Genomic DNA, 16620 nt, shown 5'->3' on the forward strand with positions numbered 1-16620 from the left:
TACTAACGTTATTTCAGCTAGCAAGAGCAAAGCCAGCTCAGGTAAGTCTGCCCCTGCTGCAGCCACTCCTCTGATGGCATAGCAGATGGACCCGGAGAGTTACGTCCTCCGGTCAGAAGTTAGTACCGTAGGCTGGCAAGGCTATGCCTCCTCAAGCAGCCAGCTCTGCCTTCCTACCCCCTTTCCTGCCCCTCTTCTGCTTAGCATGGTTGCTCCTGTCTCCCTCTGAGATGGCACCACCTTGGACCGGGCCGTCCACCTTCCAGATTCTCAGAGGCTGGGGAGACTGGGGCTGCGCCACCCTCTGGGGCCAGAGGCTGGGCAACACTAGCCTGGCGTGTGGGCTGGCAGCTCTGGGAGCCGGAGCTCTGGGCCTGGGGAGAGGATCACAAAAGAGGTGGGGCCTGAGGCAGAAGGGGCAGGGCTGGGAGGTAGCCTCCACCCATTGGCAGTTCAAGCACAGCCCATGGCAAGCAGTAGCTAAATCTCATGTTACCAATGCGGGGCATTGCATGTGTCTTGCTGGTGGCAGCTGCATTTTGGAACACCTTTCTTTCTTCTAGAGCGGGAGAGATGCAACATTTCAAGTGACATTAAAGCCTTGCTTCTTCTGAATCTTTTGAAAAGGAAATGAGAATTGTGCTAGTCATCAGGATGCTTCTGAAAATACAGCAAAACCACCTTCTCTCTCAATTCCTCTTCCTGTGCCACTCCAAAGAAAGATTGAAAGAAGCTGGTTTGGTTAGTCAGGCCGACAGAAGGCAGTGAGGGCACAAAGTGTAGAGTGCTGTTATGAAGAGGAGGATGATAAATTGCTCTTCTGTAGAGGGGGACAGAATAGGACAATGGGCTTGAATTGCAAGAAGGGGAACTGAGCTTAGACATTAGGGGAAACTTCCTGTCGGGGTAGTTAAGCACTGGAATAAATTACTTTGGGAGGTTGTGGAGTCTCTGGCATTGGAGCACAGGTATCAGAGGGGTCGCTGTGTTAGTCTGTATCCACAGAAACAATGAGAAGTCCGGTGGTGCCTCATAGCCTTACTGATATTTTGGATCTTAAGCTTTTGTGGGCAAAGACCTGCTTTGTCGGATGCAATGTAGCGGAGGTATAGCAGATAGGTGCCTTTCGGGGTGGTGTAGATGATATTAATCCTGCTGGGGACAAGACTAGAAGAGCAGTCAAGGTCCCTTCCAATCCTACATTCTGAGAGGAACAGGCTTTTTTTCCCTACTCTTGCTAGCCTGGACGACTTGGGGTAGCACCCAAGAGCTGCACTGCCCCCCCCAGGCCGGGGCCAAAATTTTGATTGCTAAATGGGGTGCTCTCTCCTGCCCCCTCCCTGTTCCTTTGTGTGGGCCCTCCCTTCACCCCACCCCCTGCAGACATGGGTCTCCTCTGCTTGCTAACTAGAGTGATGGGCACAGTGTTGACTGGTTTACCAGGGATTTAACTGAGCACCACTAGAGCTTGAGCTACAGAGGTCAAGGCTCTGCATTTAGTGGCTCTCACTACTCCTGTCTTCTGTGGATCGGCACAGAGGGGGACCTGTAACACAGCCCAGCGTGGATCCCACTAACATATCTGCAGCTCAGTGGCCGCTGTAGACCTGGTCGGGGTAAGTCTAGGTGACTGATGGTCTGTGATGACTGGTATGTGAGTTTCCAGGGGTAGCTCAGCCCCCTCCCCACCCCTGTTCTGCCTCTTCCCCGCTTCCTCTGGAAGCGTCACAGCATTTCCAGTGAGTACAGGGGCAGTCTATCCTCCCGCCCCCAGAGTGGCGCAGCCCAAGAGCAGCGGGGAGCTGGGAAGCTTTCACTGCTCTCAGCCTGCACCACTCTGGGGGAGTGGGGGGACTGCCCCTGCAGTCACTGGAAATGGGGCTGCACTGATGTGGGGGGTTGGATGTGTGGCCCCCTGTGCATCCTCACACATGGCCCCCAGTGACGGTGAGCCCTGGCTACCCTCCACTCTAGTGTTCCCCTCAGGAAACCACTGAGAAATGTATACTATAGGCATGTTTTGAATTCTCGTGCCACTTCTGGCAATACCAACCTTCCAGCCCCACTTCCCTGGGCCCAGCGGCTGATCCTGCCAGCTCCTGGGGGCTGAGGTGCAGCCACGGAGACTTGTGTGCCCCTGGGCTGGGGGCCAACCCCAGCCCATGGGGTGACTTACAGAAACAACATTTCTCACCAGAGTTGTTGCACCCACATGGAGGTCATGTGATCTCATGTGTCCCACCCCCTATGTCATTTATGCTGTAAAAACACTAGTGTCGACAAGGCCAGGGAAATGGAAACCAACCCGCAGAAAGGCAGCGGCGTTGGGCTTTAGTTCCCTTCTCTGCAACTGAGTGCTGCCTAAAAATAAGCAGTGGAGTGAGGGGAAAGAGGAAAGCTCTGAGCTGGCATGCAGAAAACTCAGCAGCTTCCAGCAAGGGCTGCTGCGTGCTACTGACTGCAACAGCATTTCAGGAGCCTGTGATGGGACGTTGCTGATGGCACCGCTTCTGGCAGGCTGTGCTGCCTGGATAAAGAGAGAGCTGGGTAGTCAGCTACAGGAAAGCCCATGGAAAGAAGGGGTTAGTCCAGGCTGGAGCACATGTCGTAGCACCTCCACTGTAAAGTTCAGTAGGCTGGTATATACAATAATGGCAAGTCTGTGATAGAAATACTACCCATCCTGCATGGCTTCACTCTGTGTGCAGCAGCCCATGTTCTCCTTGTCTGCGGGAGGTTTGGTACAATGATGAGGCACACAGATGGCTTCAGGACAAAGCAAGTTCCTGCAGCAGGGGTCAGCCACCCCCGGCATTGGTGCCAAGAGTGGCACATGAGCCAGTTTAATTGGCACATGAGATGGGAGCTCGGACCCACCCCTTTTCCCCCATGCAGCCAGGAGCTTGCTCAAAGCCAGGCCACCCGTGGGTTAACAAAAGACCAGCTAATGCTACCAACCAGCACCTAAACAGTAAAGCTCTGTGTCTACCTTTATTTATGCATGAAGTTGTTGTAAGTAGGATTTTCAGTGACTTTAAAAAAAATCACGTGCACTCAGACCTACATAGAGGCCAAAAGGCCAAATTTTGGCACTCTTCCTCAGAAAGGTTTCTGGCTTCTGCCCTAGATCTTATTAACCTCTTTGCTTTTGTTTTGAACAGGTAACTTGAAGTGCCACTGAGTGCCTCTAGAGGGAGCTAGCATCCTAAGGAAAAGAAACTCCCGTTTAATTAACAAGCAGGCCAGGATGGACGGAGTCTTTATGGAAAACTTCCTCCATGGAATTCAGATCCCAGCTGCAGCTGCCTTCAGCAAGATTGCTGGGAATGTACTACTGGGTCACACCCCAACTTCCTGTCTCATCCCCATGCTCTGCCCACAGAAATTTACCAATTGTTTCTGTGTTTTGATTTTCTGTTATGCCAAGAGGATTTCTCACCATGTGTCTGGGGCAGGGGGAAATCCACAAAGTTCTGAAAATTCCTGCAGCTTCTGAGTGGAAGCGCTTTGGCCGTGTGATGGGTTTGTTGCCTGTTTCAAGAGGCCTTCAAAGGGGGCTGCTCTTCAGGTGGTGAATGGAGACGATAAGTTGGCGATGTCTGCCTTGGTCTCCTTGGCTTGGGGGTGAGAGGTTGTCTTGGATGTTTTGCCCCATTTTCAGGGCCACAGCAATTTGTCTTCCTTCTGGATTTAGGATGTGACTGAGCTCAGGCAGTCGCTTAATTAAATCACAGCTCTGTGGACGGTTTGATTCTCAGGGTAGGTAAATGGATGAGAATCTCAACACAGCCATCAAATGACAACATGGACGTATGGACACATTGTGCTGCAAAAATCCAGTTTTTCCTTCTCCCAAGGCACAATCCGTTGATATTAACAGTATCCTGCTCCCCCCCCATGGTTTTTAAAATCACAGCTTGGGCATTCGGAGATGCCAACCTTTTTAGAACGTATCCTGTTTACAGTTCCTCGACTGTCAAGATGCACTTCTGAAACCTTTCGCAAAGTCCTCACCGGATTCCTATCTGCAGGGACGCAGGTCTCCTTCTGGTGCATTTTTTAAAATTGAGATGTTTATTGTTCAGTGTGTGATAAAGGTACAGAGTGGTCGGCAAACACCTCTTCTGGGCACATGGCAGGAGGAGAATGAGCGTGTGACAGTGTTGCTGCAATGGCTGGTGTGTCTGTAATTTAACAATTGGTTGTGATTATCTCTGGCAGATACGGGGTGACTAAGCAGAAATCATTCGCAGATGCCAGTTGTAGGTGTTGCTCTTTCTGGTTTGTTTTTTTAATTCTGCAATCGAGCTCTCACCAGCAGAGGGATCAAGTGCTGAGTTGTGTGGGCTGGCGAGTGTCACTTGGAGTGGCAACCGCCTTCTTGGTATAAAATTAAAGGACTGTGTGAAATGACTGGGTGGGTCTCGGTCAGGTTCCCAGCACGCACATCCATACCATGGGAACAACCATTGCTTTCTTGTGCCGGTCCTAGCAGAAAGTCCAAGCCCTGAACTTGGGAGGTGGAAGATTGTGCCTTCCCTGTATGTGGTCAGCCCCAAGGCACATTGTAGGTGAAGCAGAACGCTGATGGCTTCCTGGGACCTGTCTGTGCAGTGGAAATAGATTGCGTAATGATCGCTGCTGTCTAGCCCTTGCTGTTTACCCATATGCAGCTGCACAGGGCACCTGAAAATTTGAGGCATCACTGGGTCTTATTGTCCACCCACAGGCCTCTTCCTATCCCTGATCTGTGACTCTGCTTCCTCCGAAGAGGATGTATTTAACATACAGAATCACAGAATCCTAGGGCCGGAAGGGACCTCAGGAGGTCATCTAGTCCAGCCCCCTGCTTCAAGCGGGATCAACCCCCACTAAGTCATCCCAGCCAGGACCTTGTCAAGCCGGGACTTAAAAACCTCGAGGGATGGAGAATCCACCACATCTCTAGGCAACACGTTCCAGTGCTTCACCACCCTCCTGGGGAAGTAGTTTTTCCTAATATCCAACCTACACCTTTCCCTCTTCAACTTCAGACCATTACTCCTTGTTCTGCCGTGTTGACACCACTGAGAACAGTCTCTTACCCTCCTCTTTACAGCTCCCTTTCAGGAAGTTGAAGGCTGCTATTAAATCACCCCTAAGTCTTCTCTTCTGTAAACTAAACAAGCCCAAATCCCTCAGCCTATCCTCATAGGTCTTGTGCTCCAGCCCCTTCATCATTTTTGTTGCCCTCTGCTGTACCTGCTCCAGCAAATCCACGTCCTTTTTATACTGGGGGGCCCAAAACTGGACACAGTATTCAAGATGTGGCCTCACCAGTGGTGAATAGAGGGGAATAACTGCTTCTCTAGATCTTCTTGAAATGTTCCTCCTAATGCACCCTAGTATGCCATTAGCCTTCTTGTCTACAAGGGCACACTGTTTACTCATATCCAACCTTTCATCCACCATAACCCCTAGGTCCTCCTCCATCGTCCTGCTGCTTAGCCAGTCAGTCCCCAGCCTATAACAATGCTTGGGATTCTTCCGCCCCAGGTGTAGGACTCTACACTTCTTGTTGAACTGCATCACATTTCTTTTGGCCCAGTCCTCCAATTTATCCAGGTCAGTCTGGATTCTCTCTCTACCCTCCACTCTATCTATCTCTCCCCCTAGTTTTGTGTCATCTGCAAACTTGCCGAGGGTGTAATCCAGTCCCTCATCCAGGTCATTAATAAAGATGTTGAATAACACCGGTCCCAGAACCGAGCATTGCAGCACTCTGCTGGAAATCAGCCGCAGTCCAGATATAGAGCCGTTGGGCCCAACCATCAAGCCAGCTTTCTATCCATCTTATAGTCCAGGGATGCAATCCATATTTCCTTAACTTATGGACAAGAATGTTGTGGGAGACCATATCAAAATCTTTGCTGAAGTCTAGGTATATCACATCCACTGACTTCCCCATGTCCACAGAGTTTGTTACCTTGTCATAGAAGCTAATCAGATTGGTCAGGCAGGACTTGCCCCTGGTGAATCCATTTTGGCTACTTTTGATCACTTCCCCTCTTCCAAGTGCTCCAAAATGGATTGCTTGAGGATTCCCTCCGTTATTTTCCCAGGGATTGAGGTAAGGCTGACCGTTCTATAGTTCCCTTGATTGTCCTTCTTTCCTTTTTTAAAGATGGGCACTGCGTTTGCCTTTTTCCAGTCATCCGGTATCTCCCCTGATCTTCAAGAGTCTTCAAAAATAATGGCCAAAGGTTCAGCAATGACCTCTGCCAATTTCCTTCAGTACCCTTGGGTGTGTTAAATCCAGACCCATGGATTTGTATACATCTAGTTTTTCTAGATAGCTCAGAACTTGTTCCTTCCCCACAGGTGGCTGCCCTCCACTTTCCCATACTGCATTGTCTAAGACCATCATATGCGAGTTGACTTTGTCCATGAAGGTTAAGGCAAGAAAAGCATTGAGTGTTTCAGCTTCTCTTACATCATCTGTCACTAGGTTACCTCCCTCATCCACTAACGGCCCCACACCTTCTCTGATAAACCATTTATTGTTAACATGCCTGTAGAAACCCATCTTGTTACCCTTCACATCCCTTGCCAGCTGCAGTTCCAATTGTACTTTCACTTTCTTATTACCCGGAATTCTCCAGCTGTATGTTTATACTCCTCCGTAGTCAACTGTCCATGTTTCCATTTCTTGTATTCATCCTTTTTTAATTTAAGCTGACTAAGGATTTCCCTGTTAAGCCAAGCTGGTTGCCTACCCTTTTTGCATTTCTTACTGTGCAGCGGGATGGTTGGTTCCTGTGCCTTCAGTCAGATTTCTTTAAAATACTGCCAGTTCTCTTGAACACTTTTCCCCTTCATCTTCATTTCCCAAGGAATCCTGCTCATCCATTGTCTCAGGGAGTTGAAATCTGCTCTTCTGAAATCACGGGTCTGTATGTTACTGTTCACCTTTCTTCCTTTCCTCCAGATCCTGAAATCTTCCATCACCTGGTCACTGTAGCCCAGGTTTCCTCCCACTTCTATTTCTCCTACTAGTTCTTCCCTGTTTGTGAGCAGCAGGTCAAGTTGCGCACGGCCCCTGGTCAGTTCCTTCAGCACTTGTACCAAGAAGTTATCCCCAGCATTCTCCAAAAACTTCCTGGATTGTCTGTGTGCTGATGTATTGGTCTCCCAACAAATGTCCAAATGATTAAAGTCTCCCATGAGAACCAGGGCCTGTGATTTGAAAGCTTGACTTAGCTGCCTGAAGAAAACCTCATCGATCTCATCTTCATGGTTGGGCGGTCTATAGCAGACACCAACTACAACATCACTTCTAAGCTTAAACCAAAGACACTCAAATGGATTTTCTCCTTCCTCATACTGGAGCTCTGAGCAATCATACTGCTCCCTCACATAGAGCGCAACTCCTCCGTTTCTCCTGTCTGTCCTTCCTAAACAGTTTATAACTTTCCATGACGGTGCTCCAGTTGTGCGAATCGTCCCACCAAGTCTCAGTTTTTCCAGCCACCTCATACTACTTTGACTGTGCCAGGGCCTCTAATTCTTCCTGTTTGTTCCCTAGGCTTCTGGCATTAGTGTACAAGCATCTTAGAGAAGGGGCCGATTGGCCCACTTTCTCCTATTCACCCAGGAAACCCACTTGATTGTTCCCTCCTCCTTCCCCACTTACCTCAGGGCTTGTGTCACCTTCCCTGACAAACCTAGTTTAAAGCGCTCCTCGCTAGGTTTGCAAGCCTGCCTGCAAAGATGCTCTTTCCTCTCTTTGTGAGGTGGATCCCATCTCTGCCCAGCAATCCCTGCTCATGAAAGAGAGTCCCATGGTCAAAGAAACCAAATCCTTCCCTGCTACACCACCTACGCAAGCACGTGTTTACCTCTGTGATTTGACCATCCCTACGCAGACCCCTTCTTTCCACAGGGAGGATAGATGAGAACACCACTTGTACACTGTATTCCTTGATCTTTCTTCCTAGGGTTACGTAATCCGCTATGATCTCTTCAAAGTTGCTTTTAGCTGTATCATTGGTTCCTACATGGAAAAGTAGGAAGGGGTAATAGTCTACACGTTTAACAATTTTTGGCAGGGACTCTGTAATATCCTGGATTCTTGCTCAAGGCAAGCAGCAAACTTGCTGGTATTCTAGCTCCTGACGGCAGATGGATGACTCTGTCCCTCTTAGGAGGGAGTCCCCGACCACCACCACCCGTCTCTTTCTCTTAAGGGTGCTGGTCATAGAACTCCCATCCCTAGAGTGTGCATCCCATGCCTTAGAAACTGCAGGGACTCTTTTTCAGATCCAGTCCCTGTGAGGTAGCAGCCCCAGTTATCTCCACCGTACCACTTGTGGAGAGAGACTGAAAGCGGTTACTTAACTCCACTGGAATTGGAGAGACCTGAACTGGTTTTCTCCTCCTAGAGGTAACATGCTTCCAGTTCTCCTCCTTGTTTTGGGCAGCCTGCTGTTCCTACAGTAATATCTGTTGTCTTCTATCCAGAAAGTCTTCACCCTCTCTGATAGACCTGAGGGTTGAGATTTGCGCCGCACGTCCTTTAACCTTCTCTTCTAAAATGGCTACCAGCTTACACCTGGTACATAGAAAATCCTTTCTGTCATCCTGGAGGAAGACAAACATGACATGCAGGTCACAACAACAGACCTCTCGTCCACCATGTCACTGGTGAGAGTGAAAAAGCCTGGAAGAGCCATTAGCAGAACATAGAACCTATGTCTGCTCTGAAGAAGTGGGTCTGTCCCACGAAAGCTCACCTAATAAACTATTTTGCTAGTCTTTAAAGTGCTACTTGACTGCTTTTTGTTTTGATAGAACCTATGAAAGAGCCATTCAAGTGGTAATGAAGCCACTTAACAGGCATTTGCCAACCCAAGGGACAGACTGTCAGTTTCTGAATGTACGGTCTCATAGGGGTAGCCGTGTTAGTCTGTAGCTTCACAAATAACAAGCCATCCTGTAGTACTTCAGAGATTAAATTTATTAGGTCATGAGCTTTCCTGGGTAAAAAAGAGTTCGTGGCCTGATACATTTGTTAGTCTTTAAGGTGCTAGAGGATTGCTTATTGTTTGTGAATGCACTGTGTTAGCTGACAGGACCTTAGCTTAAAATTTGCTTGAAAATCTTTCATTAGTGTGTTGTGGAAGATTATAAAATCATATCTGTAAAAAAACCGTCATTCCCCCATCCGGGGCTACCATTGGGCTTAGGGGCAGCAGTTTAATAGCACTGCTTAAGGAGCCATAAATCCCAAGGATGGCCTTGGCTGTGGACAAGGAGTGTCAAGGCCCAGTTTCAGAGGTGCCTAAGTCATGGGCAGTCATTACAAATCTGCTCGGTTGTGATGGCTGAGTGCCTGTGTTCTGCCTCCTGCAGAATTTACCAGTGTGTAAATTAACCCATGTTTGGAAACCCCAGGGTCAGACAGGTGTTTGGTTGAGTGGGATTCATCTTGGCTGTGTTACAGGCAGCACCACCTCTTATTGAAAGTGCTCAGCACTTCCCATTATAAATGTAGGAGTCTGATTGCTTTATTGCCACCTTTGAAACCAGTGTGTCCAATAGAAATTACAGGATCGCCACAGGCCTCACCTGCTCAAAATAAATTCTCCCCCCCGCCCCCCCCCCGCCCCCCCCGCCATGCCAGCGACTCATCCAAGCCACTGCCGCCTTTGGAGCCATGCAGCAGCTACATGAGCCGTGCGGCTCCGTCCTGGAACCACAGGAAGAGTTGCTGCCACCACGTGTGGTTGGGTGCGTGTGTGGAGGCAGCCGAGGGTGCTCCAGGTGTGCAGCTCTACAGAGCCGCATATCGCCACACCGCAGTGGCCAGTTTGCCAGGTGGCAAACAACAAGCGTATTGGGCACCGTGGCTTTAAACTATCAAGTTGGAAATTTTCCATGCCATGCGTCTGCCTTGGGTTGAGTGGTGAGTTTCAGCCAGAATGGTTTAGCCCTGGCCAAGAGCAAGGTTAGGGGAGAAAAAAAGTTTATCAACATTTAAAAAAAAAAAAAAAAAAAAAGCTCTGGTGCCATTTCTCATGTGACGTTCCAGCACCCCATGTTTTGCAGAAGAGACTCGGATGCAGTAAACGGGGGACCGTGAGGCCAGCAGCTTTGCTTTCTGACTAGGTTCTGAGCCCTTGAAAAATCTCCACTTGCACTTGGGGAGAATTCTACAAACCTGCAAAACCACTGTGGATTTTACCCTCTCTGAGCCTCATCGCTCCTTGTGCTGACCAGATGGGGTGTGCGCCATCCCCAGCTACAGAAGCCATCCTGAACTTGTCCTGAGCTCACGCCTCATAGCAGCAGTGCTGAGAACACAGGGGAGACAAGAGTTGGATGGGGAGAGGTAGGACGAGGGAAGATGGAGGACAAGGAGTTGGGTGGGAAGGGGAGACCGGAACTGGGAGCTGGGGAAGGTAAGAAGGAAATTGGTGTGGAGGAGACTGGGAGTTGATTAGTGATGAGCAGGACCAGCCCTGGGGGACGTGGGGCCTGGGACAACTCCCCCCTCCCCTGGGTGAGTCAGGCATGGAGGCAGGGCTTGCCCCTGCTACAAGCCCTGGCTCCATTCCGCTTTGGCCCACTCCACTCCTTCCCCTAAACTCTGCCCCCTGGCCTGAAGCCCCTGAGCATCTCAAGCCAAGGTATCACTGGAGGCCTAATATGGGATAGCAACAGGTTGCCCTCACCGCCAGCACCTGTGGTCAGGTCATTCTGCTTTCTGCCACTGTGGTGAAGCAGGGTACAAGAGGCTGCGAGAGGGAGGTGGAGTGGGCAGAGCAGAGCAGGCTGCTGGGTTGCTGCCACGGTGAGTGTGGTGTGGTGGGGGGTGAACCCCTGTTGCTGTCCCCTGCCAGACCCCACTAATTCTCATCAGTCCCATCCACAGGATGGGTAAGGTGGCCACTGTGGGGGCTCACCAAAGCATAGGGCCTGGGGTGGCTGCTCCATACCAGCCTATGGATGGGACGGCTTTGGTCATAAGATTGGTTCAGTAATCAGGAAGCAGCCCAGAAACAGTTGGGAGAGTAGAGAAATGAGATCACACAACCAGGGCAGGACATAAGAGCTGTGTCTACACGTGCACGCTACTTTGAAGTAGCGGCACTAACTTCGAAATAGCGCCCGTCGCGGCTACATGCGTCGGGCACTATTTCGAAGTTAACTTCGACATTAGGCGGTGAGACGTCGAAGTCGCTAACCTCATGAGGGGATCGGAATAGCGCCCTACTTCGACGTTCAACGTCGAAGTAGGGACCGTGTAGATGATCCGCGTCCCGCAACGTCGAAATTGCCGGGTCCTCCATGGCGGCCATCAGCTGGGGGGTTGAGAGATGCTCTCTCTGCTCTATGGTCACCGTGGGCAGCAGCCCTTAGCCCAGGACTTCTGGCTGCTGCTGCCGCAGCTGGGGATCCATGCTGCATGCACAGGGTCTGCAACCAGTTGTCGGCTCTGTGGATCTTGTGTTGTTTAGTGCAACTGTGTCTGGGAGGGGCCCTTTAAGGGAGCGGCTTGCTGTTGAGTCCGCCCTGTGACCCTGTCTGCAGCTGTGCCTGGCACCCTTATTTCGATGTGTGCTACTTTGGCGTGTAGACGTACCCTCCCAGCGCCTATTTCGATGTGGTGCCGTGCAACGTCGAAGTTGAACATCGACGTTGCCAGCCCTGGAGGACGTGTAGACGTTATTCATCGAAATAGCCTATTTCGATGTTGCTACATCGAAATAAGCTATTTCGATGTTGGCTTCACGTGTAGACGTAGCCAAGGACTGGGAACCAGAAGTGGGGACAGGTCTGACAAGGAAATGCAGGAACTGGGACGAGGAGGGAGGGAGGCATCAGACTGGGATTGGCTGAGGGGCACAGAGGTTGCCAGATGTGATGGAGGCAGGGCAGGGATGACTGGAGCCTGGGGAAGGGAGAAACCGATTGCACAAGGAGGTGCCAAGAAGGGCCCTTGACTGGATCCGGCAGGAGGGTTGTAGAGAATGGGCCTCCAAGGGGCATATAAGACTGGCTGCGCCACCTTCATCGGATCCCCCTTAGGTGTGTGCTTTGTGAGAAGCATAAATTACGCGATCATATGCTGTTTCTTCCATGAGAACCCTGCCTCATTCAGTGCACAGGCTGGACAGTGCCTGGGGAGGGCTCAAGGCTGGGTTGTCTTAAGACCCTGCCTCATTTGGTGCAGAAGTTGAAAGCTGTGTTTGCTTGAGTGGCAAAGTCTGAGAGTGCAGAGTACAGGCTTGTGCTTGTAAGAGGTTAAAGGGGAGCACAAAAGGTAGGGGGCACCTCTGAGGCAAGGGGGCTGCAGGAAGAGAAAGGAGGGTCTCTTGGTTATGGCTGCTGGATTCTGTGTCTCTCAGTACTGCTGTGTGATGCTGGGCAAGATGCTTCAACATCTCCTGGGCGGTCGCTGGTTGTGTGTTCCTCGTTGTCTGACAGCGGACTGGAGACCTGGGGCTCTGCTTTGCAGCAGAGCTAAGTGGCAACGGAAGGCGATGCTCTGAAGGCAGGAATGGCCGTCTAATGGTAAGGACACTGAAGACTCAGGCCCGAGGTGTTTCAGACTGGGCGCCCCAAAGCCCAGCATGATTTTGACCTTACTCTGCTCCCCCACCTCCCATCTGTAAAATGGGGGTCGTGCCACTCCCAGGGGTGCTGTGAAAATCGTTCTGTTTTGTGATGCGCTCGTGTACCACGTCACTGAGTGCTGTGGAAAGGCCCCCGGGGAAACTGATGATTTGTTTGAATTGTATGCGGTAAATAGCCTGGACTCGCTCACAACTGTGAGGTGAAAACAAAATAGTGACTAGCAGCTTATGACATGAGCTCCACCCTGAGTTCCCTGTAAGCTGTGCAGCCACGTGACCACACAACTGCTTGTGTAGTGGCACACAGGCACTCAAGGACTCCCTCAGGGACCTCCTGTAGCATGGGGTAGGCCACTCGCCCCCTGGCCTCAGCCTTGCTGGGTCTCCAGCCTGCCGTGGCTGTGGGAGGGATGGCCTGAACCCTGCGCCTCTCCTGCAGCCTGGTATCCTGGTGCCACGGCTAGAGGGCAGTCCAGACCCAGCCACAGCATGAGGATCAGCTGCAGCCAGGGTGACCGGTGCAACTTAGCCTCAACTGGAACCTGCAGGAGCCAGGGGAGGGGCACCTGTCCTGCAGCCCCTGCCCTGGAGATGCCATGGGGGGAAAAGTGCCTTTCTCTCCCACCCCAGGTGCTGCTACAAAGAGAAAGCAGAGGGGGTCCTCTCCTCACAGTAGCCCCAAAGCACCTCCTTCACCGCAAGCCCCTCATCCCACTCTCACCTATAGCCTGCACCCCAGCCAGAGCCCTCACATCCCTGCACCTCAATCCCGTGTCCCAGCTGTGAGCCCTTCAGCCCCACCCCAGAACCCATGCCTCCCAGCCAGAACCCTCCCAGCCTTGAACCCAGCCTGGCCCCTTCCCACATTCAGAGCCCCTGCAGCGACAGGAAAGTGAGATCACCTCCATGTTGCACGTCCCCTCCATAGTAGGTGCACATAATAAATTTCATTCCTCTGCGGGGTGGTTAAAATCTAGAGGGAACATTGGCACATCCCACCTAGAGCAGTGAACCCTCCCTGCGCCTGCTCCTTTGAAATGCCCACGGGACCAAACTCCATGGAAAAATAGTCCAAAGGTCACTTAAAGCAGGAAGAGTGGCCATGTGGCAGGTTTGAAGTATCAGGAGGGCTGCAAGTTTCTATTACTGTAAAGGTATCCTTTACCCCTTCTCCTGCCTCTGAGAGCTCACAGCTGCTGGATGGATCAAGCGGGCACCATCCTTCCAGCCAAGGAGAACTGACCAGGCAGCGTCTCTCCAAACCCAATGCCTTTTTAACATAGTCATGAGGGGCTCTGTTGCAAGATGCACAGTATTCTTTTCTTGGAGACATATGAGCACCTGGCCTCTAACCTGCTATATTTAATTCCATGCAATAGCAGCTCTTGCAAACCAGAGTGCATCCTGGCAGTCTTCGGAGTACCTGCGCTGTGAAAAAGGAACAGCCGGCTTGGCAAAACCAGCATTTGTCTCCAGCAAATGAACCCACCAGCATCCAAGAGCTGGGATAATGCACATTGAGGGTTGTGCAGAGAAAAGGGCAGAAGGAGCTGTAATTTCCATGCCCCTTCTGGGCAGGTTTGCTTTTTTTGTAGCAGCCTTCTTTTGCTAGATCACGTAGGCATGCCAGTGGAGAAGGGACTGCAGTGTTTGCAGACCCGCACGCCCAGGCGTGGGTTAAGTTTGCTGCACTCAGAAGCTGGAGTTGGAAGCTGCTGTGTTGGATTCTTAGCATGGATTTTCTGCTGAGTGACAAAAGCAGGTGGTGTCTGGGAGCATATATGATCAAGGAGAGAAGGGTTTTGAGTTGGTCTGAGATGACCAGTGTGACACCAGCTCTCACTGTGGTTTCTGCTGGGCACATGGCATATGATATATACAAGCGTTTCTCAGTGTATCTTTTTGCTCTTGTAATGCAGCTTAGGAATAAGTAGCTCTGCTTTTGTGGCTACCTCCATTCCACAACCAACCTACCCTGCCCATGGTTGCTGAGTTATGCCAAAGTCCACCTGCCTTATCATCTAGTCCTGTCAGTCATTAGCTATCATTAGCCTGCCCAGCCTGGTGTTGGCTAGTGCGAGGAAAAAAAAAGTCCCAGGTGCAGCCAACGCAGGGTGGTATCCAGCAAGATCTGCACACGTTTTACTCGTGGGCAGATCATTTATTATTTGCATTGCAGTCACGGGCCAACGCTATACGAAAAGGCAGTAGCTGCCCTAAATAGTCAGGTTTTGTTATAGCATTGTCAGTACCAAGATATTAGAAAGACCAAGTGGGTGAGGACATATCTTTTATTGGACTAGCTTGTGTCAGTAAGGCCGTGTCTACACGTGCACACTACTTCAAAGTAGCGGCGCCAACTTCGAAATAGCGCCCGTCACAGCTACATGTGTTGGGTGCTAGTTCGAAGTTGAAATCGACGTTAGGCGGCGAGATGTCGAAGTCACTAACCCCATGAGGGGATGGGAATAGCGCCCTACTTCGAAGTGGAACGTCGAAGTAGGGCACGTGTAGACGATCCGTGTCCCGCAACATCGAACTAGCGGGGTCCGCCATGGTGGCCATCAGCTGAGGGGTTGAGAGAGGCTCTCTCTCCAGCCCCTGCGGGGCTCTATGGTCACCGTGTGCAGCAGCCCTTAGCCCAGGGCTTCTGGCTGCTGCTGCTGCAGCTGGGGATCCATGCTGCATGCACAGGGTCTGCAACCAGTTGTCAGCTGTGTGGATCTTGTGTTGTTTAGTGCAACTGTGTCTGGGAGGGGCCCTTTAAGGGCACGGCTTGCTGTTGAGTCCGCCCTGTGACCCTGTCTGCAGCTGTTCCTGGCACCCTTATTTCGATGTGTGCTACTTTGGCGTGTAGACGTTCCCTCGCAGCGTATATTTCGATGTGGTGCTGCCCAACGTCAAAGTTGAACGTCGACGTTGCCAGCCCTGGAGGACATGTAGACGTTATTCATCGAAATAAGCTATTTCGATGTAGTGTGCATGGGTAGACGTAGCCTAAGAGAGACAAGCTTTTGAACCATGCTGGAGTCTTCTTCAAGGCTGGGAAAGATACTCCCTATGTTCCAGCAAAATGCAAGGTGGAACCAGCTTGGTTAACATTAGTAGATAGCGCACATACTAAGGGACAGTTCAAGGTAGAAGTGGAGTGATAAACCTTGTTTATACTATTGTGAGGTGTCAACCAAAGCTACACAACTTCGGCTACGTGAATAATGTAGCTGAAGTTGATGTATTTATGTCTGCTTCATGTAGTATCTTGAAAGCGGTAAGTCACCAGCTGACACTCTCCCGTCAGTGCCGCCTACTCGTCTTGTTTTGGCAGAGTACCGGAGTCAAGGGGAGAGTGCTCAGCAGTTGGTTTATCACATCTATAGCAGTGATAAATCAACCCCCACTTGATAGATCGCTGCCCATGGAGACAGGCCCTGAGATGGGAAAAAGGAAACAAACTGTACTCTCTTTTGTTGAAAAAGGGAAACACCCTAAATTTTCGTGTGTTTGTGGTGTACTTTGCAGATTAATCCAGGGTTTTATAACCTCTTCATCACTGTGTAACCTGCACGTTCTTCCCCCACTCATCCTCTGAGTTTTAGCATCCAGTTTTTAAGCACAGCTGCGTTGTGTGGTCTCTCTCACGCTACAATCTTTTCATTAATCACTAACAGCGATTTAGGGTTTAGTGCCATCCAGGTCCAGCCAAAGGGTTTGTGGGGCCTGGCTGGAGGGCAGGGCCCAAGGTGATATGGGAGGGTGGGGCTGTCATGCCGTGGGGCCCCAGGCAACCATCTTGCTTGGCTTACCCTAAGGCCAGGCCTGCTACTAGCGCCTGCTCTTGCCTTCCCTTAGTGCTGGCCAGTATGTCCCACCCTAGAGCCCATTGCTCCAGCTGAAAATGTCCAACATCACAGCTTTAAATATTGTGCCTCTTTCATGTGAAATTCGATTTCTCTACAACTCCTAATTTGGTGAGCCCAGACAGCAGGGTCAAATGCAGCTAGTT

At 50.8% G+C, this 16620-nt stretch overlaps 2 protein-coding genes across 3 annotated transcripts in view; both read left to right on the top strand.

The window, feature by feature from the left end:
- Positions 1 to 8799, top strand: part of GPR157 (G protein-coupled receptor 157) — a 30882-nt gene extending 22083 nt beyond the window's left edge. For both annotated transcript variants that reach the window (XM_074975886.1, XM_074975885.1), the window contains exon 5: positions 3162 to 8799. The gene's annotated coding sequence lies outside the window, so the exon portion shown is untranslated. The remainder of the gene's footprint in view (positions 1 to 3161) is intronic.
- Positions 3909 to 16620, top strand: part of LOC142001038 (solute carrier family 2, facilitated glucose transporter member 5-like) — a 46716-nt gene continuing 34004 nt past the window's right edge. Inside the window, exon 1 of the mRNA XM_074975881.1 lies at positions 3909 to 4039. Coding sequence (XP_074831982.1) covers positions 3932 to 4039 — 108 coding nt within the window. The 5' untranslated portion in view covers positions 3909 to 3931. The remainder of the gene's footprint in view (positions 4040 to 16620) is intronic.

The sequence above is a fragment of the Carettochelys insculpta genome, chromosome 23 (genome assembly GCF_033958435.1).
Source record: "Carettochelys insculpta isolate YL-2023 chromosome 23, ASM3395843v1, whole genome shotgun sequence".
Taxonomy (NCBI): domain Eukaryota; kingdom Metazoa; phylum Chordata; order Testudines; family Carettochelyidae; genus Carettochelys; species Carettochelys insculpta.